Source organism: Carcharhinus amblyrhynchos, chromosome 12 (assembly GCF_965287045.1).
Source record: "Carcharhinus amblyrhynchos chromosome 12, sCarAmb.v2.hapA, whole genome shotgun sequence".
NCBI lineage: Eukaryota > Metazoa > Chordata > Chondrichthyes > Carcharhiniformes > Carcharhinidae > Carcharhinus > Carcharhinus amblyrhynchos.
In genome coordinates, this window is record NC_137335.1 from 83,520,648 (window position 1) to 83,545,515 (window position 24,868).

Genomic DNA, 24,868 nt, shown 5'->3' on the forward strand with positions numbered 1-24,868 from the left:
TCCGTTTCGTTCTGCGCCGGGGCTGGGAGTCGGGGGTTTTCCAGCCGTTCTCGCCGGTGGAACCTTCCGGACCCGTCGCGCGCCCCCTCCCCCGGCCCCACCCCCCCCGGCGGGGACTTAGGGGTGCATAGAACGGGAAACCCCCGCGAAGGGTGGCGGGACTGGAAAACCCGGCCTCCGCCAACGCCACTGCCACACCGTGAGGCGGTGATGGGGAGGAGGTGGGGTGCGGATTTCCTGCCCGGTTGTTGGGGGAGTTGGGCGGGGGGGGAGATTGTTGGGAACCGCTGTTGGGATTCAGCAAGCGGTGGGGGGGGGGGGGGGGGGGGGGACAGGAGGGGAGACAGAGTGGGGAGGAAGGGGAGGAGGCTAAACCGCAAAGGGATCAGCTGTGCGGTGGGACGTGTGGGGGAGACGGGGTTCGATTAATGCTCAAATAACCCGACCTTCAACAACCGGGGGGGGGGGCTACCGATGTTCAGGGAGAGGAGTGCCGGGCTGGGGTGGGGAGGGGGATGCGGGGGGGGGGGGGGGGGGGGGGGGGGGAGGCGGGCGGGGGAGAGGGGGAGGGCTCGGGTCAGGTTCCAGGAGGTCGGACGCCTCGGCTCCCGTCCCGAGCTCTTCCTTCCGAGTCTCGGCCTTGCTGCCGAGGTGGGGCCCCGGCGAGGGATCCAGAGAGGGAACAGACAGTGAGTTTTATTTTGGGATTGTCTGACGGAGAGCAGCGGACACACGGTCGCGACTGAAGGCAGCTTTGCAAACAGGCCTCCCGTCAATCCTTTGGACTTCACTGAGGCACCAGAGATGGAGAGGAGGAAGAGAGAGGGAGAGCTGGGGAAGGAAGAAAGAATTCACCGAGATGCTACTCGTTCAATTCTTTCTTTGCAGGGAGTGGCCCAACTTCTCCACCCAACATCCACAATGTTCTCAGCGCTCGTTGCTCAAACAGGAACCAAAGGACAGTTCGCACGATGGTTGGAGCTTTTGACAGTACGGGGACTGGTTGCGTTGGCAGTGCCCACCCCTTGAAATCTCAGCAGCAAGAAATTTACAGCATACAAATCTTTATCCTAATGTCCTCAAAACAAACCCCATGCTGCATGTAAGAGTTGTCTATAATGAGAGGGAGACACAAAAAAAAAACCTCTACAAGTTATAAAACAAAACGTAATAAATATTAGTATCACAGAATTCATTGCTGTACACAAGAGTAGTTCACCTGTATAAAAATACATTTTTAGTGCAACCTCACATATATAATGATATTCTGCCCCCTGCACCTCACCCATAAAAATAAACCGTTCCAATTAATTCACATCATTCAACACAAACTCCCATCCCACCCCCAAAATAAACCCAACAAGTGCTCTGAGGAGAGAAAAAAAGAAACCAGGACAAATATTAAGCAGGTACATGAGTTCTAAAATTTGTACAAATCCTCTTCTTTTCCCCGTGACGTGTACAAGAGTCCGAGCGAGAGAAAAAAGAACAAAAAAAGGCACAAAATATCTGCGACGTTTCGGAAAATGAAATAAAGTACTTGAACTGGACGACAAAGGTAAAGTCTGCGAGTTGGTTTTGGTCAGGGTTTATTATTTTCAAAGTTACAAATAGAAAATATCTCCATATATTTTGTATTTTAAGTCTTGACCACGATAGACAAAGGTTGCAGCAGCCGGCATGCCCCTTACCCCCCCCCCCCCCCACCCCACCCCCCCCCCCCACTCCCCTCCCCACATTCTCTCCTACCCACCCCCACCCCCTCCCTCCCCCAACCCCCTCCCCAAACCCTTGCCTTCACTGGGAACCCAGCTGCAAGGCCATTTTGTAGTCTGTCTTATTGCCCAGGTGGTTTGGCTCGTTCAGCCTCTCCCGTGTTGGCATCTAAGGCTTCTCGCCAACGCGGGCACAGGTCGTTACCCCTGGTGGCCAAAGCCAGGCAGCCGATGCTCCTCTGGGCGGGTGGGTTGCGGCCCGCTGAAGTGCTCCGCGCCCGGCAGCTCGGGGCCGCTCTGCCCGCCCGCCGTGCTGTCCCCGCGCCGCCCGCAATCGAAGGTCTTCATCGTCTCGGCCAGTCGGGACTGGGCGATCACCGCCCTGGCGGGGGCCGGGCCTGTCTCCGGGTGGGACTGCAGCGTCCGGTGCTCCTGCTGCCCCTCAAAGACCCGGGCGTACCCTTCCCCTCCCGCTGTCCGGCTCCCCTCCGCTCCGGGGGGGGCCATCCCGAAAGGGTCTAGGGGGCTGGTCGGCCGCGGAGGGGACACGGCCATGGGGGACGCCATTTGTGCGTCCTCGGACTTGGAGAAGATGTCCATCTCCTTGATGCTCTCGATGACGCAGTGCGTGGCCTCATCAATAATGCTCTTCTCCCTTTGCCTCACTTGCAGAGGGAGCGGAGAAGCCGGGAGCAGCCCCGGGAACGCTGCTGCCCCCGAGTGGACCATCTGAATGCCTCCGATCGGTATCATTTGGTACGGGGCCCGCACTTGTTGCTGCGAGTGCAGGGGAAGGTGGCTGAAGAGACAACCTTGCTGCCCCTCGGAAAGAATTGGCCGGCCTGATTCTCCTGGGTCACTCTCACAAGCGGCGTACGCTGACCAGGGCACCATCCGGCTGTTATCGTACGAATTCAGGTGAGGTTGTCTCTGTACACACACACACAAAAGACAAAACAAAAAAAAAATCATGGAAAGGCGATTTGGAGCAGAGTCAGAGCCTCGTTTGTTCATTTCGTACAACATCCCGTCTCACTTTGCGCCTGTCTTCGCTCGAGATTCTTCTCGCTTGGAAAGGAAACCAGAACTAGAGGGCACAGCCTCAAAATAAGATGGGGGGGGGGTGCAGTTTAGAACAGAGTTGAGGAGGAACTTCTTCACCCAAAGGGTGGTGAATCTCTGGAATCCTCTGCCCATTGAAGTGATGGAGGCTGCCTCGTTGAATATGTTTAAGTCACGGGTAGATAGGTTTCTGATAGACCGGGAAATTAACGGAACAGGCGGGAAAGTGGAACCGATCCACTTCAGATCAGCCATGATCTTACTGAATGGCGGGGCAGGCTCGAAGGGCTAGATGGCCTACTCCTGCTCCTATTTCTTATGTTCTTATGTTCTTCGCCCGTAACCCAGAAAATCATTCTCATCCCTGCATTGCTTGGGGAGTAATCCCCTTGATGAGTTATGCTTCAACTCAGTAATAAATCAATCAACTTTGATCGAGTGGGATAAAGTAGGTGAGGGAGGTTTGTGAGGAGCCAGGGAGATGGTGGACTATCTATCTAGGGGCCAGAGCTAATGTTCTGGGTTCAAATCACAGCAGCTGGGGAAATCTAAATTCCATTCATAAATCATTGTAAGGTTTATTTATTAGTGTTACAAGTAGACTTATATTAACACTGCAATGAAGTTACTGTGAAAATCCCCAAGTTGTCACACTTGTTCAATACACTGAAGGAGATTTAGGCATGTTTTTACATAAGAACATAAGAAATAGGAGCAGGAGTAGGCCAACTAGCCCTTCGAGCCTGCCCCGCCATTCAATAAGATCATGGCTGATCTGTCTTGGCTCAGCTCCACATTCCCGCCCTCTCCCCATAACCCTTAATCCCCTCTCTTATCAAAAACCCATCAACCCGCGTCTTAAAAATATTTAGCAAGGTAGCCTCCACCACTTCAACAGGCAGAGAATTCCAGAGATTCACCACCCTTTGAGTGAAGAAGTTCCTCCTCAACTCCGTTCTAAACCGCCCCCCCTTTATCTTGAGGCTGTGCCCCCTAGTCCTACTATCCTTTCTGAGCGGGAAGAGTCTCTCCACCTCTATCCTATCCATCCCATTCATCATCTTATACGTCTCAATGAGATCTCCCCTCATTCTTCTAAACTCTAACGAGTACAAGCCTAATTTATTCAGCCTCTCCTCATAGCTCAACCCCCTCAACTCCGGCATCAGCCTAGTAAACCTCCTCTGCACTCCCTCCAAGGCCAAAATATCCTTGCATAAGAACGGCGCCCAAAACTGCACACAGTACTCCAGCTGCGGCCTCACCAATGCCCTATACAGCCGCAGCAAGACCTCCCTACTTTTATATTCAATCCCCCTCGCTATGAAGGCCAGCATCCCATTCGCCTTCCTGACCACCTGCTGCACCTGCAAGCTGGGTTTTTGCGACTCATGCACAAGGACCCCGAGGTCCCTCTGCACTGTCGCCTGCTGCAGTTTTTCGCCACGTAAGTACTAGTCCTTCCTACCATTCTTCCTACCAAAGTGGACCACCTCACACTTGCCAACATTAAATTCCATTTGCCATTTCCTGGCCCATTCGCCCAGCCTATCTAGATCCTTCTGTAGACTCTCCACACCCTCCGCACAATTTGCCTTTCCACCAATTTTGGTGTCATCAGCAAATTTCTTGGACTGTGGGAGGAAACTGGAGCACCCGGAGGAAACCCACGCATACACAGGGACAACGTGCACAGACAGACATACACAGATAGCGAGCCAAGCAGGGAATCAAACCCGGGTCCCTGGCGCTGTGAGGCACTAGTGCTAACCACTGTGCCACCACGAAAGCTTGTCTCAGTGATAGCGACAATTAAAACCATTTTCGATTATCGTAAAAACCCATCTGATTCACTAATGTCCTTTAGGAAAGGAAATCTGCACCCTTACCCGTCTGACCTACATGTGACTCCAGACCCACAGCGATGCAGTTAACTCTTAACTGCCCTTTGAAAATAGCCGAGTGAGACACTCAATTCAAAGAGCTATTAGGAATATGCAACAAACGCTGACCCTTCGCCAGGGATGCCCACATCTTATGAAAGGACAAAATAACTTTGGGCTGAATGGCCTGTTTGTGATATCCCTCAGCAGAAGGCAATGAGAATCATTCAACAAGAGGGATCAGAGTGTGGAATGCCTGACTGTTCTGGGGAGGTCAAGGCCAATGATATTGGCCACATCAAAGGGAACTAGTTAAGCACACGGGGAAAGGAGTGAACGTCATCATCATAGAACTCTACAGTGCAGAAAGAGGCCCTTCAGCCCATCGAGTCTGCACCAAACACAATCCCACCCAGGCCCACCCCCTACATATTATACCCACTAATCCCTCTAACCTACACATCCCTAGACACTCAGGGGCAATTTCTTAGCATGGCCAATCAACCTAACCCGCACATCTTTGGACTGTGGGAGGAAACCGGAGTATCCGGAGGAAACCCGCACAGACACGAGGAGAATGTGCAAACTCCACACAGACAGTGACCCGAGCCGGGAATCGAACCCAGGACCCTGCAGCTGTGAAGCAGCGGTGCTAACCACTGTGCTGCCCCCTAATGTCTATGACGATTGGGTGAGATAAAGTTGGTTGGGTGGAGGCCCTAGGGATGTACACCAGCATTGACCAGTTGGGTCAAATGGATCTATCTAGAAACAGGGATGCAAATTTATTTACAATATCTCTTTATGTTATTGTGGCGTTGGGAAGCGTGGTGATCTTATGGAGCTGCTACTTATCTCAAACCAGGATGTGGAGATGCCGGCGTTGGACTGGGGTCAACACAGTAAGAAGTCTCACAACACCAGGTTAAAGTCCACCAGGTTTAATTGGAGTCACGAGCTTTCGAAGGAACGGCGCTCTGAAAGCTCGTGATTCCAAATAAACACGGTGGACTTTAACCTGGTGTTGTGAGACTTGTTACTATCTCAAACTAGGCAGGAACAGCAGGTCAGAATGTGTTGCCCATCTCTAATTGCCCTTGAACTCAATGGCATGCTGGGCCACTGTTAAAGGCGCTTTCTTAATACCCAGGTGTGCTGTAGATCATTGTAAAGTACAATTTGTCTCTCCCACGTGTCTTGAAGGTATGAATTTATTTTTCCCGAATTCTTCACACCGGTGTACGTACTCACCAAACTCATGTCCGCATGCTGCATGTATTGGCCCGTCATATAGCCGCTTTGGAATGACCCCCTCCTGGGCGAGGTTGCTCTCATTAATGGCATGTGCCTCCTCTCTCTGTAGTCCCTTCTCGGAGACAGCTCCCTCCTCGGGGAGAGGTCTTTCACAGGGGACAGCTGCCGCGGCGACGGTATCTCTCCCCTCGGAAGGAAGTGCCTCCGGGGCGATGCGTCCCTCCTCGGGGACATCTCGCTCAGGTAGGTCTCCCTCTTTGGCGACCGGTGCCGTATTGGTGAAATCTCCCTTCGAGGAGACAGGTGTCTCCTGGGCGAAAGGTCTCTCCTCGGGGACAGGTACCTCTGCGAGGTGGGTGACGCCTCTCTCCCCGGGGAGCTGTCGTAGCCGGGTGACGGTTGAGTGCTGGAGCCCGTATCTCCCGAGGGGGACATTTCCCTGGAGCTGTCGTCCCTGGAAGACGCGTCGTCTGTTCGCGGTAGCCAGACGTTAGTCGAAGTCGGTATGTCCAGTCTATCCTTGTACTCGACTGACTCTGCCACTCTATTCCGCACACTCCTCTGATAATCCGTGAGTGGAGTCCCTGCGTGAGAATAACTGGGCGGCACCAGCGGGGTTACTTGGATGCGGGGTAGTGTCACCAAGTAACTAATGAGGGAAGACTGGTTGTTTGAATGTGAAACATCAAAGGCAGAGGGCGAGGCGATGCTAAAGGTAACGGAAGATGGTTTGGAGCTGTGTGGTAGTGGGCTGGTACTTCGCGACCTTGTGGTTGGAGTGCTATCGCCCTGTCGGTCTTCATCCTCATCATCCTCATCATCATCATCTTCATCTCCCTCCTCCTCCGCTCCGTCTGATTCTTCGGGATCTGAGAACTGGTGCCGGACTGGGACATCGCTCAACGCATCCTTCTCAATCTCATCGGTAATTCCTGAAAGAGAAGCGTAACGCGGAAATTAGTGCGCGGGGAATGGGGTCTCAGCAGGTCAAGTCCTTGCGTAATGAGGGTTTCGGCGTCAGTTCCCCAGCGAACCCCAATATTAATTACTGGATTCTCACACACTCTCCTAACTTTACGGATTCAGCCCAGGATTTGATATGCGTTCAAAGTCTCTCATCATGATCCTTAATCGGATAGAAGTGCTGCACTTTGTCCAACTAAAGGAAAGCTGGATTAGGCCATTCAGCCCCTCAAACCTATCCACTCTTCAATCAGGTGATAGTTGACCAGTATCACTTTGATCCCATCATCTTTATTATTCTTACACAAACCCATCTGTATCAATACTGTTGACATGTTCTATTGACTCCCACTCCCTTCCAGTTTTTCACAACTCTTCAGCCGGGATTTTCCGCCTTCCCTGGCAGGATTTCCCGCGGTGGGTTTGGCGAGCCGTTGGCCACTGGCTGGATCTTCTGATCCTGCCAATGCCTACGGGCTTTCGCATGGATTGCCCGCTGCACTGCCATGGAACCCATCCAGCAGGGATCTGTCCACCAGGGATCACTCCACCAGGGATCTCTCCACCAGGGATCTCTCCACCAGGGAAACTCAACCAGGGAACACACCAGGGTTGGCAATCAGAGGACGCAGATCATTCGTTAAGCAACTGGAAGTGGATAGGGGATACAAGGAGTTTTTCTTTGATCACAGCGAGTTGTGTGAACGTATGAACTCGGAGCAGGAGTAGGTCATCTGACCCCTGCTCCGCTATTCAATAAGATCGTGACTGTTCTTTCATGGACTCAGCTCCACTTACCCGCCCGCTCATCTGAACCCTTAATTCCTTTACTGTTCAAAAATTTATCTATCCTTGCCTTAAAAAATTCAATGAGGTAACCTCAAGTGCTTCACTGGGCAGGAAATTCACAACCCTTTGGGTGAAAAAGTTCCTCTTCAACTCAGACCTAAGTCTTTGTCCCCTCGTTCTGAGGCCACGCTCCCTCGTTCTAGTTTCACCCGCCAGTGGAAACAACCTCCCTGCTTCGATCTTATCTATTCCCTTCGTAATCTTATATGTTTCAATACTCAAGAGGCAGCTGGACATAGCACTTGGGGTGAATGGGATCAAAGGGAGAAAGCAGGATGAGGCGATTGAGTTGGACGATCAGCCATGATCGTAATGAATAGCGGGGCAGGCTCGAAGGGCCAAATGGCCTCCTCCTGCTCCTATCTTGTACGCTTCTGTGAGGCCGCTCCTCACTCTTCCGAATTCCAATGAGTATAGCCCCAGTTTACTCAGTCACTCCTCACAGGCCAACCCTCTCAACTCCTGAATCAACCCAGTGACTCTCCTGTGACCTGGGGTACGTTGAATGAAAGGGTGGCGGCTGCAGATTCAATAGTGGCTATCAAAAGCAGGAATTGTGGGGATAGGGCTGAGGTCTAATTGGCTAGCCTCCTTAAAGAGCTAGCACTGGTAGGATGGGCCAAAGGGCCTCCTTATGAAGAGATGATGAAATGAGGAAGAGCTTTCTAACTTGCCTGCTTCCTCTGTGTCCGTGTTATACGTGCAGGTCACCGCGATGCCCAGCTCCAGGCATTTCTTGGTGTGAGCCTTTGACTTCATATGCTTTGTCAGGTTTCCTGGAATGAAAAGACAAAATGGCAAAGGTAAGCATCCCGAGATAATTAGCCTGCAAAAGCAGCCAAGGTTGACAATGTCTCTATTTATTCCATCCAACAGGCACACAGCATCCTACACTTCACCTTGCAACTGACAAGGGTGACTCATTCATCTCCCGCCTCACCACAGTGAGGTATCGGAGCCCGCAAACTAATTCTTGTTTCAAAAGACTGCCAATGGATCCATTAATTTACTAGTAGCCTGTTAATTTGGCTCGGTGGTACAGTGGTTAGCACTGCTGCCTCGCAGCACCAGGGACCTGGGTTCAATTCCCGGCTCGGGTCACTGTCTGTGAGGAGTTTGCACATTCTCCCCGTGTCTGCGTGGGTTTCCTCCGGTTTCCTCCCCCCAGTCTGAAAGACGTGCCGGTTTAGGTACACTGACCCGAACAGGCACCGGAGTGTGGCGACTGGGGGGGGATTTTCACAGTAACTTCATTGCGGTGTTAATGTAAGCCTTATTTGTGAAACTAATAAATAAACTTTAATTCACCACAATGCAGTCATTATGCTCCCACGCTCGGGCCTGCTGCTGTTGGGAGCGATCTGGTCAGTTTGCACAATTGAACTGTGTTGAGATTGTTCAATGGGGTGGCACGGTGGCACTGTGGTAAGCCCCACTCCTCACGGCGCCAGGGAACCTAAGCTGATTCCTGGCCTCGGGTCACTGTCTGCGTGGAGTTTGCACATTCTCCCCGTGCCTGCGTGGGTTTTCCTCCCGCACTCCAAAGATGTGCGGGTTAGGTGGATCGGCCAGGATAAATTGCCCCTTAATGTCAAGGGGACGAGCTCGGGTAAATGCATGGGGTTATGGGAATAGGGAGTGGGTGGGATTGTGGCCAGTATAGACTCAATAGGCCAAATGGCCTTCTTCTGCACTTATGAAAATGTCCATGGAGCGGTTCTGTAAAGTAACTGACTCTGGAAAAGCTGCCACTGTCCTCGCTGTTATTGAGCAGACAATAAATAAAGCATTTGGCAGACAATCTAAACCCACAAACAGCCACTAAAGACATGATAAGTTGACTGGCTTGTTTCTTCTTGTCCCTCTCTCGACTGTGATCATTCGCAGAGTAATCCTGGCCAGGCCAACGGGAAAAAAAAATCATTCTGCCACGGAGTCTTTAATAACCATCACCATGAAGTCTTTTTTACTCATTCATGGGACACGGGCATCGCTGGCTGGCATTTACTGCCCATCCCTCGTTGCCCGAGGGCAGTTGAGAGTCATACCACATTGCTGTGGCTCTAGAATGACAAGTGGGCCAGGCCTAGTAAGGATGGCAGATTTCCTTCCCTAAAGGACAGCAGATTTCCTTCCCTAAAGGACGGCAGATTTCCTTCCCTAAAGGACATAAGTGAACCAGATGGGTTTTTCCTGACAATTGTTTCATGGTCATCAGTAGATTCCTAATTCCAGATACTTTTTAATTGAATTTAAATCCCCCCATCTGCCGTGGATGGGATTCGAACCCAGGTCCCCAGAACATAAGCCGAGTTTCTGGATTAATAGTCTAGCGATAATACCACTCGGCCGTTGGAGCCTTGCTAAAAATGAGATGCTATTTCCAAGGCATTACAGAGGATATAGGGTACAGAAACAGGCCATTCGTCCCACCCAATCCATGCTGGTGCTAACCCTCCACGCCCAGTCATCTAAACCTATCAGCCATCCCCCCTTTCCTTCTCCCTCATGAGAAGTGGTTTTGATTGGGTGCTGAGGGTGTGTTTCCCTCTTTTGGGAAGAGCGTAACTGGATACATTCTTAGATATCAGTGTAACACAGCCACCGAGAAATCCGATCGGGAATTCAGCAGAACCCTCTGTACTTAGAAAGTGATGAGATTGTGGAATTTGCCACCACGGGGAGTGGTTGAGGTGAATCATGTCGATACTTCTAAGGAGTAGCTAGAGAGAGCGGCAGAATGGCACAGTGGTTAGCACTACTGCCTCACAGCACCAGGGACCCAGGTTCGATTCCCGACCTTGGGTCACTGCGTGTTGAGGTTGTACATTCTCTCCACGTCTACGTGGGTGTTACTCCGGTTGGCGGATCAGCCATGCTAAATCGCTCCTTAGCATCAGGGGGATTAGCTCGGGTAAATACATGGTGATATGGGGATAGGACTCGGGTGGGATTGTGGTCGGTGCAGACTCAATGGGCCAAATGGCCTCCTTCTACACCGTAGCGGTTCTCGGTGGATGAGGGAGAAGTCTATAGAGGGTTACCATGGCAGATTTCAATGCGGGAAGAGGGCAGGAGGCTGGAGTGGAGTGTGGGGGGGCCAGTTGTGTGATTCTATAATCTGCTGTACAATCTCCTCTGAAGGATGGCAGTGCAGGCACTGCCTAAATATTCACCTGCAGAGCATGAACTCTGATGGTGGAACTCCCTCCATCAAAAGGCTGTGACTGTGGAAGCTTAGGGCTTTTTGGTGTTATGGAACTAAAGCAGGTAGATGGACTTGCAGATCAACCGTGATAATAACATAAAAAGTGAGGGCCAGAGGAGGCCATTCAAGCCCATTCTGAACGATGCACCATATGATGCTAGCAGCTCAAGGGGCTGAATGGCCTCCTGCTATCCCGATATTTCCACTTAACTTTCCATAGAAACCCGGCAGTGCAGAAGGAGGCCATTCAGCCCATCGAGTCCGCACCGATCCCAATCCCACTCAGGCCCTATCCCCGTAATCCCGCGTACTGACCCTGCTGATCCCGCTAATCTACACATCCCAGGATACTAAGGGGGCAATTTCACACGGCCAATCCACCTAACCCGCACATCTTTTGCAACGTGGGAGGAAACCGGAGCAAACCCACGCAGACACGGGGAGAACGTGCAAACTCCACGCACACGGTGACCCGAGCCGGGGAATCGAACTCAGATCCTCTGGAACTGTGAGGCAACAGTGCCAAGCACTGTGCCACCGCGATCTGGGAAATGAGACAGGCGTGACGCCACGTTACACCGCGAGCCCGCTCGGTGAAGGGTGGGTGCCCCAATCGTCCTGCCCTGTTTGTTTGTGAGCTCTCAACACAAGAGGGGGTGTTTATATTTTTTGATTCTAAAAATGGGCAGGCGACGGACTGCTTGCTTCTGTGAGTGAGAACTGGGCAACAGCTCTGCCCCACACCCCGCCCTACCTCCGCACCTCTCCCCCACCCCCACCAACCCTCCCTAACCGGGCTTCGCTACAGAGGCAAAGCTCACCTTTTGTTTTGAAAGCAAAATTGCAGAACTTGCACATGAAGGGTCGCAGGTCAGTGTGCGTTCGGATATGTTTCTTCAGCATGCTGGGCTTTTTACAGCGAATCCCGCACTCCTCGCAAATATACTTTCCTCTACCCCGTCCCCTCACATAGACATACTCCTCGTTCGATTTATACCTGTAAAAGCAAAGGAAGAGTTTAAATATAGAAACCTGGTGCGGCAAAAAAAACCAGTTTGGTAGAGGCGATACATATTCAATCCTGGGACATGGATGTTATCGGCTGGCCAACATTTATTGCCCATCCCTAGTTGCCCTTGTTCAGAGGGCAGTTGGGAGTTACCCGCACTGCCGTGGCTCTGGAGTTACACTAAGGCCAGGCCGGGTAAGGACGGCAGATTTCCTTCCCTAAAGGAAGCAGATGGATTTTTCTTCCCAACCATCAACAGTGGTTGCCGGCTCACCAATGGATTCTTCATTCTGGATTTTCAATTTATTATTTTATTTCAGGTTACTCTTCATTGGATTCAAATTCCACCATCTGCTGTGGCGGGATTCGAAGGCGGGTCCCCAGAGCATTAGCTGAGTTTGATAGTCCGAGCAATCATACCATTGGGCCATCGTCTCCCCCATCCAATACGTATATACGGCCGAACTGCTCCAGAAGCCTAACTGATCAGGCCGGAGGCTCTCTTGACACACTGGGCTATCTTTTCGATTTGTACCTTTCCCTGCCTGCAATCAGGTGCGCATAGCAGGATCCAACCCCTCCATCTCGAGGGTTGGAGAACCTCATGGACAACCCCCCCGCCACCCCCCGAAAGGGGGTCGAACTGTCTGGCCGCGGGGAAAAGGGTTGAGGGAGTGAGCCTGATTGCGTAGCTGTCTCAAGGTGCCAGCACCGGGGCAGACGGACTGAATGGCCTCTTCCTTTGCCACATGGTTCCATCCCCGGCTGCGTTCTGGCAGCGGTTACCCGGGCGGGAAATGGGATCAGGCTTGAGATTGGTTTTCCCCTCAGAGCACCGCGCTCGGGCCTAGTCACCTGCTGACAAGTTTCAAGCCCTTGCTAAATTTGTCCAGCATTCTCATCCCTCCCACAAATTCGCCAAAGGCGCAGCAGACTGCAACGAAACGGCCAGCTAACTTTTCTTATCCCTTGTTTGGGAAGTGAGATAAGCTGAAAGCGTCATATTTGTTCAATGAAAGAATTTAGTCAGACAAGATAAACGCCAATGCATTGTGAAAGCAGTTCGCTTCCCATGGCAACCTGAGCTATTCCGTAACCCGTAGCAACTGGAGACATTCACTCTATATACCCATGGCAACTGGAGCCACTCACTATCCACATTAACCAGAAACATGTGCTCACCGCACCCCCTCGCCATAGCAACCCGATTCTGAAAGACAGCAAACTGTAACAGAAGCGGTGACACGGAATTAATTTAGTTATGTCGGAGGTGCTACACAAAGGACGAATTTGTTGTTGTAGTTGCGGCTTCCGCGCCTTTGGCGCAATGTTGGGGGTAACTTGTGTCAGCAGATCTACTTGTAGCAAGGCCCGAGATGGGAGTGAGGAATGTTGGGAGGTTAGGAGGTGAGCGGTTGGGTGGATGGCTCCGGCCTTCGCTGGCCCCACACACCACCAGAGACGCACAGGCGGTTTAGTTGAGTTTTACATAACCGCATTGCGCTCGTTGACATATTCACAGAAAAACATCCACACAATCCTGACTGTGCAGAAGGAGGCCGATCGGCCCATCAACTCTGTACCAATTTTCCGACAAAGGCCCTCACCCAGGCCCCATCCCCGCAGCCCCGCGTATATTTACCCCGCTAATCCCCCTAACCGACATATCTTTGGGCACTGAGGGGCAATTTAGTATGGCCAATGCACTTTCCCTGCACATCTTTGGAGTGTTGGAGGAAACCGGAGTGCCTGGAGGAAACCCAAGCAGACACGGTGAGAATGTGCAAACTCTGCACAGAGAGTGACCCGAGCTGGGAATTGAACCCGGGTCCCCAGCGCTGTGAGGCAGCAGTGCAAACCACTGTGCCACCATGCACCGTGTTGGGGGCAGGGCGGGGGGTGAGGTTGGAGAAACAGGCTACTGTGATGGTTAGACTCCACTCGAACCTCCGCCAATATTTCTTCCCCACAGCAAACTCCCCCAAACATGAATTTGCATTCACCCCTACCACTCCCTGTGCTGGCAAGTTTCACATTCTCAGCACTCCCCGTGTTAAAGACATTTCTGCTGGAATTTTCCGTTGGGTTTATTAGCCACCATCTTGCACCCATAGCGTTTAATGTTGTTCTCTTCTATTGATTGGAGATTGGCCAATCTACTTGGGCCTTGAACCTTGAACTCTCCACCAAAGATTAAACCGGTAATCGATTGGTGATGGAAAAACAGAGTGCAGCCCAAACCGCCCCCCAGCCCCCGACAACCGAACGGCTATCGGAGAAATGCACCATGGTTTTTATTAATTCTTTCATGGGATGTGGAACTGAGGATTGAGAATCAAAGATGAGGAGGATTTTCTTCAACCAGAGAGGGGTAAGTCTCTGGAATTCATTGTCACAGTGTGGAAGCCAGGTCATTGACTGCATTTAAGACAGAGATGGATAGGTTCTCGATTGGTAAGGGCATCAACAGTTGTGGGGAAAAAGCGGGAGAATGGGGTTGAGGAAATTATGAGCCATGGCGGAGCAGGCTCGATGGGCCAAATGGCCTACTTCTGCCCCTATATCTTATAAAGTCATATAGATTTACAGCCTGGAAACAAGTCCTTTGACCCAAATTGTCCATGCCACCCAACTTTTACCACTAAGCTAATCCCAGTGGCCCGCATTTGGCCCATATCCCTCTACACCCATCTTACCCATGTAGCAGTCTAAATGCTCTTTAAAAGAGAAAATTGTACCTGCCTCTATGACTGCCTCTGGCAGCATGTTCTAGACACTCACCATCCTCTGAATGAAACACATTGCCCCCCTGGGCACTTTTGTATCTCTCCCCTCTCACCTTAAACCTATACCTTCTAGTTTTAGATTCCCCTACCTTTGGGAAAAGATATTGACTATCTAGCTGATCTATGCCCCTCATTATTTTATAGACCTCTATAAGATCACCACTCAGTCTCTTACACTCCAGAGAAAAAAATCCCAGTCTATCCAACCTCTCCTTATAACTCAAACCATCAAGTCCCAGTAACACTACGTCTGTACTCTTTCTAATTTAATAATATCCTTTCTATAATAGGGTGACCAGAACTGTACACAGTATTCCAAGTGTGGCCTTACCAATGTCTTATGGTGGGCATCGCTGGCAAGACCAACATTTGTTGCCCATCCCTAATTGCCCTCGCACCACATGGTTTGCACAGGCCAATTTTCAGAGGGCCACCATCTTGGATCAGGGTGGCTGGCACTCAGCCAATCACTGCAGAGATACAAGTCGCAGATGTCTTATAGCGAGGAAAAAGATTCCCTCGCCAGCCAACGGGAGTGTCTGGAATTCGGCTAGTCAGGATGGTCCAAGGTAGGAGGTGCCAACTCTTTTTTGATTTGCGATTTGATTTATTATTGTCCCATGTATTATTGTACAGTGAAGAGTATTGTTTCATGCACGCTATACAGACAAAGCATACCGTTCATTGAGAAGGAAAGGAGAGAGTGCAGAATGTAGTGTTACAGTCATAGCTAGGGGTGTAGAGAAAGATCAACTTAATGCCAGGTAGGTCCATTCAAAAGCCCGATGTCAGCAGGGAAGAAGCTGTTCTTGAGTCGGTTGGTACGTGACCTCAGGCTTTTGTATCTCTTTCCCTGATGGAAGAAGGTGGAAGAGAGAATGTCCGGGGAGCGTGGGGTCCTCGATTATGCTGGCTGCTTTTCTGAGGCAGAGGGAAGTGTAGACAGAGTCAATGGATGGGAAGCTGGTTTGCGTGATGGACTGGGCTTCATTCATGACCCTTTGTAGTTTTTTGCAGTCTTGGGCAGAACAGAAGCCATACCAAGCTACGATACAACCAGAAAGGCTACCCTTGGAGGCCTCCAGAGTTGATGGTGGGTGGCCACAGAGAAAAACTGCAGGGGGCATTAAATTATGCTTGTTAAGTTGTTCTTGGGACAAGAGTGTCGTTGCCAGTACTTATCATGCATCCTTAATTGCCTTTGAACTGAGTGGCTCACTTGGCCATCTCAGAGGGCAGTTGGGAGTCAACCACATTGCTCTGGGTCTGGAGTCACATGTAGGCAAGACCAGCTAAAGACAGCAGAGTTCCTTCCCTGAAAGATCTTAGTGATCCAGATGAGTTTTTACAACAGATATTTCATGAGAATATAATTCATTATTGGTTTTCACACTGAGATTGGGCAGGGGTTTACACTGGGATTTGGGGGGCTGCTGTAGATTTCGGGGGTGGGGGGTTGGAAGTCTCCTTTACAGCACGGCCAGTTAGTTTTAGTTTCTCAGGTGGGCGCCTGGTTCCTCACGTCGGGGAAGGATTTCTATCCACGCCCAGAGAAAACATCCTGCTTCAGAGAGCTGCCCACCAACTGAGGAGAGCTGAACCATCAGGAGGTGTATCGGGTGCAGGGGCCTCACACCGCCAGGTAGAATAGAGCGTCGGGGGTGGGATGAGACCCTTCGGTGGGCAGCTAGTGCTGACTTGTGGGCGGCACGGTGGCACAGTGGTTAGCGCCGCTGCCTCACAATGCCAGGGACCCGGGTTCAATTCCTGGCTTGGGTCCACTGTCTGTGTGGAGTCCGCACATTCTCCCCATGTCTGAGTGGGTTTCCTCCGGGTGCTCTGGTTTCCTCCCACATTCCGAAAGATGTGCTGGCTAGCTGCAAAACTAAATTCTTCCTCGGTGTACCCGAACCAGAATGTGTGGCGACTAGGGGATTTTCACAATGACTTCATTGCAGTGTTAATGTAAGCCTTACTTGCGACACTAATAAATAAGCTTAAACTTTAAAACAGCTAGACTGTGTGTGTGCGGCCCACCCAAAATCTCCCTCATCGCGTGTCAAATCAGGGCAGGAGTGGGTGAGCTGCTGGGGGGTAATGCCGATGACACCAGTGTATGTTCCAGACCATAAGCTGAGGATTGAATAGACTGGGTCTGTACTCGTTGGAGTTTAGAAGGCTGAGGGGGGATCTTATAGAGACGTATAAGATAATGAAGGGGATGGATAGGGTAGAGGTAGAGAGATTCTTCCCCTTTAGAAAGGATAGCAGGACTAGAGGGCACAGCCTCAAGATAAGGGGGGCGCAGTTTCGAACGGAGTTGAGGAGGAACTTCTTCACTCAAAGGGTGGTGAATCTCTGGAATTCTCTGCCCATTGAAGTGGTGGAGGCTGCCTCGCTGAATATATTTAAGTCATGGGTAGATTTCTGATAGACAGGGGAATTAAGGGTTATGGGGAGAAAGCGGGAAAGTGGAACTGATCCACTTCAGATCAGCCATGATCTTATTGAATGGCGGGGCAGGCTCGAAGGGCTAGATGGCCTACTCCTGCTCCTATTTCTTATGTTCTTATAGGGGTGGATGTAAACATAAGATTTGAGCAGCACCTTTTGGGGAGGTGTTAAGAAAGCACTCAGTCATGCAAAACTTGGTAGAAAAAAGCGTGCTCGGAAAAAGCAGCCAGCACAATTAAGGACCCCACGCACCCCGGACATTCTCTCTTCCGCCTTTTTCCGTCAAGAAAAAGATACAATAGTCTGAGGTCACGTACCGACTGATTCAAGAACAGCTTCTTCCCCGCTGCTGTCAAACTTTTGAATGGACCTACCTCGCATTAAGTTGATCTTTCTCTACACCCCAGCTATGACTGTAACACTACATTCTGCACTCCCTCATTTCCTTTGCCTGGTATAAACATAGAACATAGAACATAGAACATTACAGCGCAGAACAGGCCCTTCGGCCCACGATGTTGCGCCGACCAGTTACAAAACAATGACCCTCTAACCTAAACCAATCCCTTTTCGTCCATAAACCTATCCACGGATCTCTTAAACGCCCCCAAACTAGGCGCATTTACAACTGCAGCAGGCAGGGCATTCCAATCCCTCACCACCCTCTGAGTAAAGAACCTACCCCTGACATCCGTCCTATAACTACCACCCCTTAATTTAAAGCCATGTCCCCTCGTGCTAGATTTCTCCATCAGAGGAAAAAGGCTATTACTATCCACCCTATCTAAACCTCTAATCATCTTATATGTTTCAATAAGATCCCCTCTTAGCCGCCTTCTTTCCAGCGAAAACAACCCCAAATCCCTCAGTCTCTCCTCATAGGACCTCCCCTCCATACCAGGCAACATCCTGGTAAACCTCCTCTGCACCCTCTCCAACGCCTCCACATCCTTCCTGTAATGTGGGGACCAGAACTGCACACAGTACTCCAAGTGCAGCCGCACCAGAGTTGTGTACAGTTGCAACAACGGTATGCTTTGTCTGTATAGCACACAAGAAACAATACTCTTCACTGTATACTAATACAATAATAAACCAAATCAGAAAGTGGAAACCTCACGGAAAGTTCATGGGTAAATACTGGGGATAAATGTCAGTCCTTATTTCGGAAGAAGAATATGAAGAAAGATTAAGCCAATGTGGGTGAATGGAGCTAAGACGGAAATCAGCCGTGATCTCAAGGAGCTGAATGGCCACCTCCTGTTCCCGGACACCGCTGGGATTAGTGTCGGAAGCTCGGCAGGATTGTTGGGCTCCCGGGGTTCCAACAATCTGCTGTAACCGAGGGTGTGAATCTCAGAAGGGAAAGGGTCACATGGGAGGGAGAGTTGGCGCACACAGTTGAACACTTCAGGATTTACATTTAACGAACACTGAACTTGTCATCTCAACATGAAGCTGTTCATGAAACAGCCCTTCCTGATACTGAGACTCCCCTGGGCAGCAGCACTGTTTCACTGGATGTTGGCATCGCTGGGCTAGGCCAGCACTTAATGCCCTCAGTGCCCTTGAGAAGGTGGTGATGAACTGCCTTCTTGAAGTGCTGCAGTCCCGCGGGGTGCAGATACACCCACAGCGCTGTTAGGGAGGAAGTTGCAGGATTTTGACCCAGTGAAGGAACGGTGATATATTTCCAAGTGCTGAGTGACTCAGAGGGTTATTTGCATGTGGTGTTCTTTTTTGCCATGTGGCTACTGCCCGCGTCCTCCTAGATGGTAGGGGCTGTGAGTTTGGAAGGTGATGCTGAAGGAGCCTTGATGAGTTGCTGCACTGCATTCACACACTGTGCCCCATTTAACTTTGACTTGCAAGTTCTTTAATCAAACTGTGGGTGTTTGCTGCTGCCACCCATCACTTGCTTTCTGTGTTATCTTACTTCCTGTGCAGTGACTGATACCATAGAACAGTTGCAGATGCCACATCTGTGTGTGTGAAGGCACGCATGCACATGCATGTGCGTGTGTGTGCATCTGTCTGTGAAGACGAGCATGCATGTGCTTATGCGTGAATGTGTGTGTGTGGGTGTGTGTGTGTGTGTTCATGTGTGTGTGTGTGTGTGTGAGTATGTGCGTGTTTGTGTGTGTGTGCAAGTGTGTGTCTGTATGTGTGTGTGCATGTGCGTGTGTGTGTGTGTGCGAGTGTGTGTATGTGTGTGTCTGTGTGAGAGTGTGTGTGTGCGTGTGTTTGTAAGTGTGTATGTGTGAGTGTGCATGAGTATGTGCGGGTGCGTGTGTGGGTGTGAGTGTGTGTATACATGTGTGAGAATGTGGGTGTTTGCATTTGAGTGTACGTGAGTGTGTGTGTGTGTGTGCTGTATGGACACACACACACACACACACACACACACACACACACACACACACACACACACACACACACACACACACACACACACACACACAGCGAGTTGAATCTCACCTCAATCACACTATACGAAAAGTGATGAGTTGGCCTCACATTGCGAGGGTCTCTATAAATAGCAGTACATGTGGGCAGATAAAATATCCTGATACAACACTTCACACACATCAACTGCCAGGCTCCATGACATCATGAAGACATTTAATGGCATTCGCTCGTTATTCTTCCTGCCTCAGTGCTGTGCCAATCGGTAAAAAACACCCCCCTCCATCAAAAAACTCGCCCCTGCCCCCTCCTCCCACACACACACACTGCCAGATCACCGCAACTCAAACCCTGACCATCGAAAGAACACAGACGGAGGGGCAGAGAGAACCCTGCTGCTCAACTCTCAGCAGCAAAAAGAAGAGGGTGAGATAGTGAGGAAGTATCAGAGTGAGGGAGGGTCAGAGTGAGGGAGTGTCAGAGTGAGTCTTAGAGTGTGAGGGAGTGTCAAGAGTGTTGGAGTATCTCAGTGAGGGGGTGTCTCAGTGAGGGAGTGCCAGTGTGATGGAGTGTCAGAGTGAGGGAATGTCAGACTGAGGGAGTGCCAGACTGACAGACTGTCAGAGTGAGGCAGTGTCAGAGTGAGGGAGAATCAGAGTATGAGGGAGTGTCAGAGTGAGGGAGTGTCTCAGTGACGGAGTGTCTCAGTGAGGGAGTTTCTCAGTGAGGGAATGTCAGACTGAGGGAGTGCCAGACTGAGGGAGTGTCAGAGTGAGGGAATGTCAGAGTGACGGAGTGTCTCAGTGAGGGAGTGTCAGAGTGAGCGAGTGTCAGAGTGAGGGAGTGTCAGAGTGAGCGAGTGTCAGAGTGAGGGAGTGTCAGAGTGAGGGAGTGTCAGAGTGAGGGAGTGTCAGAGTGAGGGAGTGTCAGAGTGAGGGAGTGTCAGAGTGAGGGAATGTCAGAGTGAGGGAGTGTCAGAGTGAGGGAGTGTCAGAGTGAGGGAGTGTCAGAGTGAGGGAGTGTCTCAGTGAGGGAGTGTCAGAGTGAGGGAGTGTCAGAGTGAGGGAGTGTCTTAGTGAGGGAGTGTCAGAGTGAGGGAGTGTCAGAGTGAGGGAGTGTCAGAGTGAGGGAGTGTCTCAGTGAGGGAGTGTCAGAGTGAGGGAAAGTCAGAGTGAGGGAAAGTCAGAGTGAGGGAAAGTCAGAGTGAGCGAGTGTCAGAGTGAGGGAAAGTCAGAGTGAGCGAGTGTCAGAGTGAGGGAGTGTCAGAGTGAGGGAAAGTCAGAGTGAGCGAGTGTCAGAGTGAGGGAGTGTCAGAGTGAGGGAGTGTCTCAGTGAGGGAGTGTCAGAGTGAGGGAGTGTCAGAGTGAGGGAGTGTCAGAGTGAGGGAGAGTCAGAGTGAGCGAGTGTCAGAGTGAGGCAGTGTCAGAGTGAGGGAGAATCAGAGTATGAGGGAGTGTCAGAGTGAGGGAGTGTCTCAGTGACGGAGTGTCTCAGTGAGGGAGTTTCTCAGTGAGGGAATGTCAGACTGAGGGAGTGCCAGACTGAGGGAGTGTCAGAGTGAGGGAATGTCAGAGTGAGGGAATGTCAGAGTGAGGGAGTGTCAGAGTGAGCGAGTGTCAGAGTGAGGGAGTGTCAGAGTGAGGGAGTGTCAGAGTGACGGAGTGTCAGAGTGAGGGAGTGTCAGAGTGAGGGAGTGTCAGAGTGAGGGAGTGTCTCAGTGAGGGAGTGTCAGAGTGAGGGAGTGTCAGAGTGAGGGAGTGTCAGAGTGAGGGAGTGTCTCAGTGAGGGAGTGTCAGAGTGAGGGAGTGTCAGAGTGAGGGAGTGTCAGAGTGAGGGAGTGTCTCAGTGAGTGAGTGTCAGAGTGAGGGAAAGTCAGAGTGAGGGAAAGTCAGAGTGAGGGAAAGTCAGAGTGAGCGAGTGTCAGAGTGAGGGAAAGTCAAGGTGAGCGAGTGTCAGAGTGAGGGAGTGTCAGAGTGAGGGAAAGTCAGAGTGAGCGAGTGTCAGAGTGAGGGAGTGTCAGAGTGAGGGAGTGTCAGAGTGAGGGAGTGTCAGAGTGAGGGAGTGTCTCAGTGAGGGAGTGTCAGAGTGAGGGAGTGTCAGAGTGAGGGAGTGTCTCAGTGAGGGAGTGTCAGAGTGAGGGAGTGTCAGAGTGAGGGAGTGTCAGAGTGAGCGAGTGTCAGAGTGAGGGAAAGTCAGAGTGAGGGAAAGTCAGAGTGAGCGAGTGTCAGAGTGAGCGAGTGTCAGTGTGAGGGAGAATCAGAGTGAGGGAAAGTCAGAGTGACGGAGGTCAGAGTGACGGAGTGTCAGAGTGAGCGAGTGTCAGAGTGAGGGAAAGTCAGAGTGACGGAGCGTCAGAGTGACGGAGCGTCAGAGTGAGCGAGTGTCAGAGTGAGCGAGTGTCAGAGTGAGCGAGTGTCAGAGTGAGCGAGTGTCAGAGTGAGGGAAAGTCAGAGTGACGGAGCGTCAGAGTGACGGAGTGTCAGAGTGAGCGAGTGTCAGAGTGAGCGAGTGTCAGAGTGACGGAGCGTCAGAGTGACGGAGTATCAGAATGAGCGAGTGTCAGAGTGAGCGAGTGTCAGAGTGAGCGAGTGTCAGAGTGAGGGAGTGTCAGAGTGAGGGAGTGTCTCAGTGACGGAGTGTCAGAGTGACGGAGTGTCAGAGTGAGGGAAAGTCAGAGTGAGGGAATGCCAGAGTGAGCGAGTGTCAGAGTGAGCGAGTGTCAGAGTGAGCGAGTGTCAGAGTGAGGGAAAGTCAGAGTGGCGGAGCGTCAGAGTGACGGAGTGTCAGAGTGAGGGAGTGTCAGAGTGAGGGAGTGTCAGAGTGAGGGAGTGTCAGAGTGAGGGAAAGTCAGAGTGAGGGAATGTCAGAGTGAGGGAGTGTCAGAGTGAGGGAGTGACAGAGTGAGGGAGTGTCAGAGTGACGGAGTGTCAGAGTGACGGAGTGACAGAGTGAGCGAGTGACAGAGTGAGCGAGTGACAGAGTGAGCGAGTGTCAGAGTGAGCGAGTGTCAGAGTGAGGGAATGTCAGAGTGAGGGAAAGTCAGAGTGAGGGAATGTCAGAGTGAGGGAGTGTCAGAGTGAGGGAATGTCAGAGTGACGGAGTGCCAGAGTGACGGAGTGTCAGAGTGAGCGAGTGTCAGAGTGAGGGAGAGTCAGAGTGAGGGAGTGTCAGAGTGAGCGAGTGTCAGTGTGAGCGAGTGTCAGAGTGAGCGAGTGTCAGAGTGACAGAGTGTCAGAGTGACGGACTGCCAGAGTGACGGAGTGTCAGAGTGACGGAGTGTCAGAGTGACGGAGTGTCAGAGTGACGGAGTGTCAGAGTGAGCGAGTGTCAGTGTGAGCGAGTGTCAGAGTGACGGAGTGTCAGAGTGACAGAGTGAGCGAGTGTCAGAGTGACGGAGTGCCAGATTGACAGAGTGAGCGAGTGTCAGAATGAGCGAGTGTCAGTGTGAGCGAGTGTCAGAGTGACGGAGTGTCAGAGTGACGGAGTGTCAGAGTGAGGGAAAGTCAGAGTGAGGGAATGCCAGAGTGAGCGAGTGTCAGAGTGAGGGAGTGTCAGAGTGAGGGAGTGTCAGAGTGAGGGAAAGTCAGAGTGAGGGAATGTCAGAGTGAGGGAGTGTCAGAGTGAGGGAGTGACAGAGTGAGGGAGTGTCAGAGTGACGGAGTGACAGAGTGAGCGAGTGACAGAGTGAGCGAGTGACAGAGTGAGCGAGTGTCAGAGTGAGCGAGTGTCAGAGTGAGGGAATGTCAGAGTGAGGGAAAGTCAGAGTGAGGGAATGTCAGAGTGAGGGAGTGTCAGAGTGAGGGAGTGTCAGAGTGAGGGAAAGTCAGAGTGAGGGAATGTCAGAGTGAGGGAGTGTCAGAGTGAGGGAGTGTCAGAGTGACGGAGTGCCAGAGTGACGGAGTGTCAGAGTGAGCGAGTGTCAGAGTGAGGGAGAGTCAGAGTGAGGGAGTGTCAGAGTGAGCGAGTGTCAGTGTGAGCGAGTGTCAGAGTGACAGAGTGTCAGAGTGACAGAGTGTCAGAGTGACGGACTGCCAGAGTGACGGAGTGTCAGAGTGACGGAGTGTCAGAGTGACGGAGTGTCAGAGTGAGCGAGTGTCAGTGTGAGCGAGTGTCAGAGTGACGGAGTGTCAGAGTGACAGAGTGAGCGAGTGTCAGAGTGACGGAGTGTCAGAGTGACGGAGTGCCAGAGTGACAGAGTGAGCGAGTGTCAGAATGAGCGAGTGTCAGTGTGAGCGAGTGTCAGAGTGACGGAGTGTCAGAGTGACGGAGTGTCAGAGTGAGCGAGTGTCAGAGTGACAGAGTGTCAGAGTGACAGAGTGAGCGAGTGTCAGAATGAGCGAGTGTCAGTGTGAGCGAGTGTCAGAGTGACGGAGTGTCAGAGTGTCAGAGTAAGCGAGTGTCAGAGTGACGGAGTGTCAGAGTGACAGAGTGAGCGAGTGTCAGAGTGACGGAGTGTCAGAGTGACAGAGTGAGCGAGTGTCAGAATGAGCGAGTGTCAGTGTGAGCGAGTGTCAGAGTGACGGAGTGTCAGAGTGACGGAGTGTCAGAGTGAGCGAGTGTCAGAGTGACGGAGTGTCAGAGTGACGGAGTGTCAGAGTGAGCGAGTGTCAGAGTGACAGAGTGAGCGAGTGTCAGAGTGACGGAGTGTCAGAGTGAGAGAGTGAGCGAGTGTCAGAGTGACGGAGTGTCAGAGTGACAGAGTGAGCGAGTGTCAGAGTGACAGAGTGAGCGAGTGTCAGAGTGACAGAGTGAGCGAGTGTCAGAGTGACGGAGTGTCAGAGTGACAGAGTGAGCAAGTGTCAGAGTGACGGAGTGTCAGAGTGACAGAGTGAGCGAGTGTCAGAGTGAGCGAGTGTCAGAGTGAGCGAGTGTCAGAGTGAGCGAGTGTCAGTGTGAGCGAGTGTCAGAGTGACGGAGCGTCAGAGTGACGGAGTGTCAGACTGACGGAGTGTCAGAGTGACAGAGTGAGCGAGTGTCAGTGTGAGCGAGTGTCAGAGTGACGGAGTGTCAGACTGACGGAGTGTCAGAGTGACAGAGTGAGCGAGTGTCAGTGTGAGCGAGTGTCAGAGTGACGGAGTGAGCGAGTGTCAGAGTGAGCGAGTGTCAGAGTGAGCGAGTGTCAGAGTGAGGGAGAGTCAGAGTGAGCGAGTGTCAGAGTGAGGGAAAGTCAGAGTGAGGGAGTGTCAGAGTGAGCGAGTGTCAGTGTGAGCGAGTGTCAGAGTGATGGAGTGTCAGAGTGAGGGAGTGTCAGAGTGAGGGAGAGTCAGAGTGAGGGAGAG

General features: G+C 51.6%; 1 protein-coding gene across 1 annotated transcript in view; it reads right to left on the minus strand.

Moving 5' to 3' along the window:
• Positions 1-1,785: 1,785 nt before the first annotated feature.
• The window catches only part of hivep2a (HIVEP zinc finger 2a), a 33,410-nt gene continuing 10,327 nt past the window's right edge, over positions 1,786-24,868 (minus strand). Inside the window, exons 3-6 of the mRNA XM_080200852.1 lie at positions 11,756-11,931; positions 8,401-8,502; positions 5,912-6,846; positions 1,786-2,645 (exon numbers count right to left, since the gene is read on the minus strand). Of these exons, the coding sequence (XP_080056978.1) occupies positions 1,917-2,645; positions 5,912-6,846; positions 8,401-8,502; positions 11,756-11,931 (1,942 nt within the window). The 3' untranslated portion in view covers positions 1,786-1,916. The remainder of the gene's footprint in view (positions 2,646-5,911; positions 6,847-8,400; positions 8,503-11,755; positions 11,932-24,868) is intronic.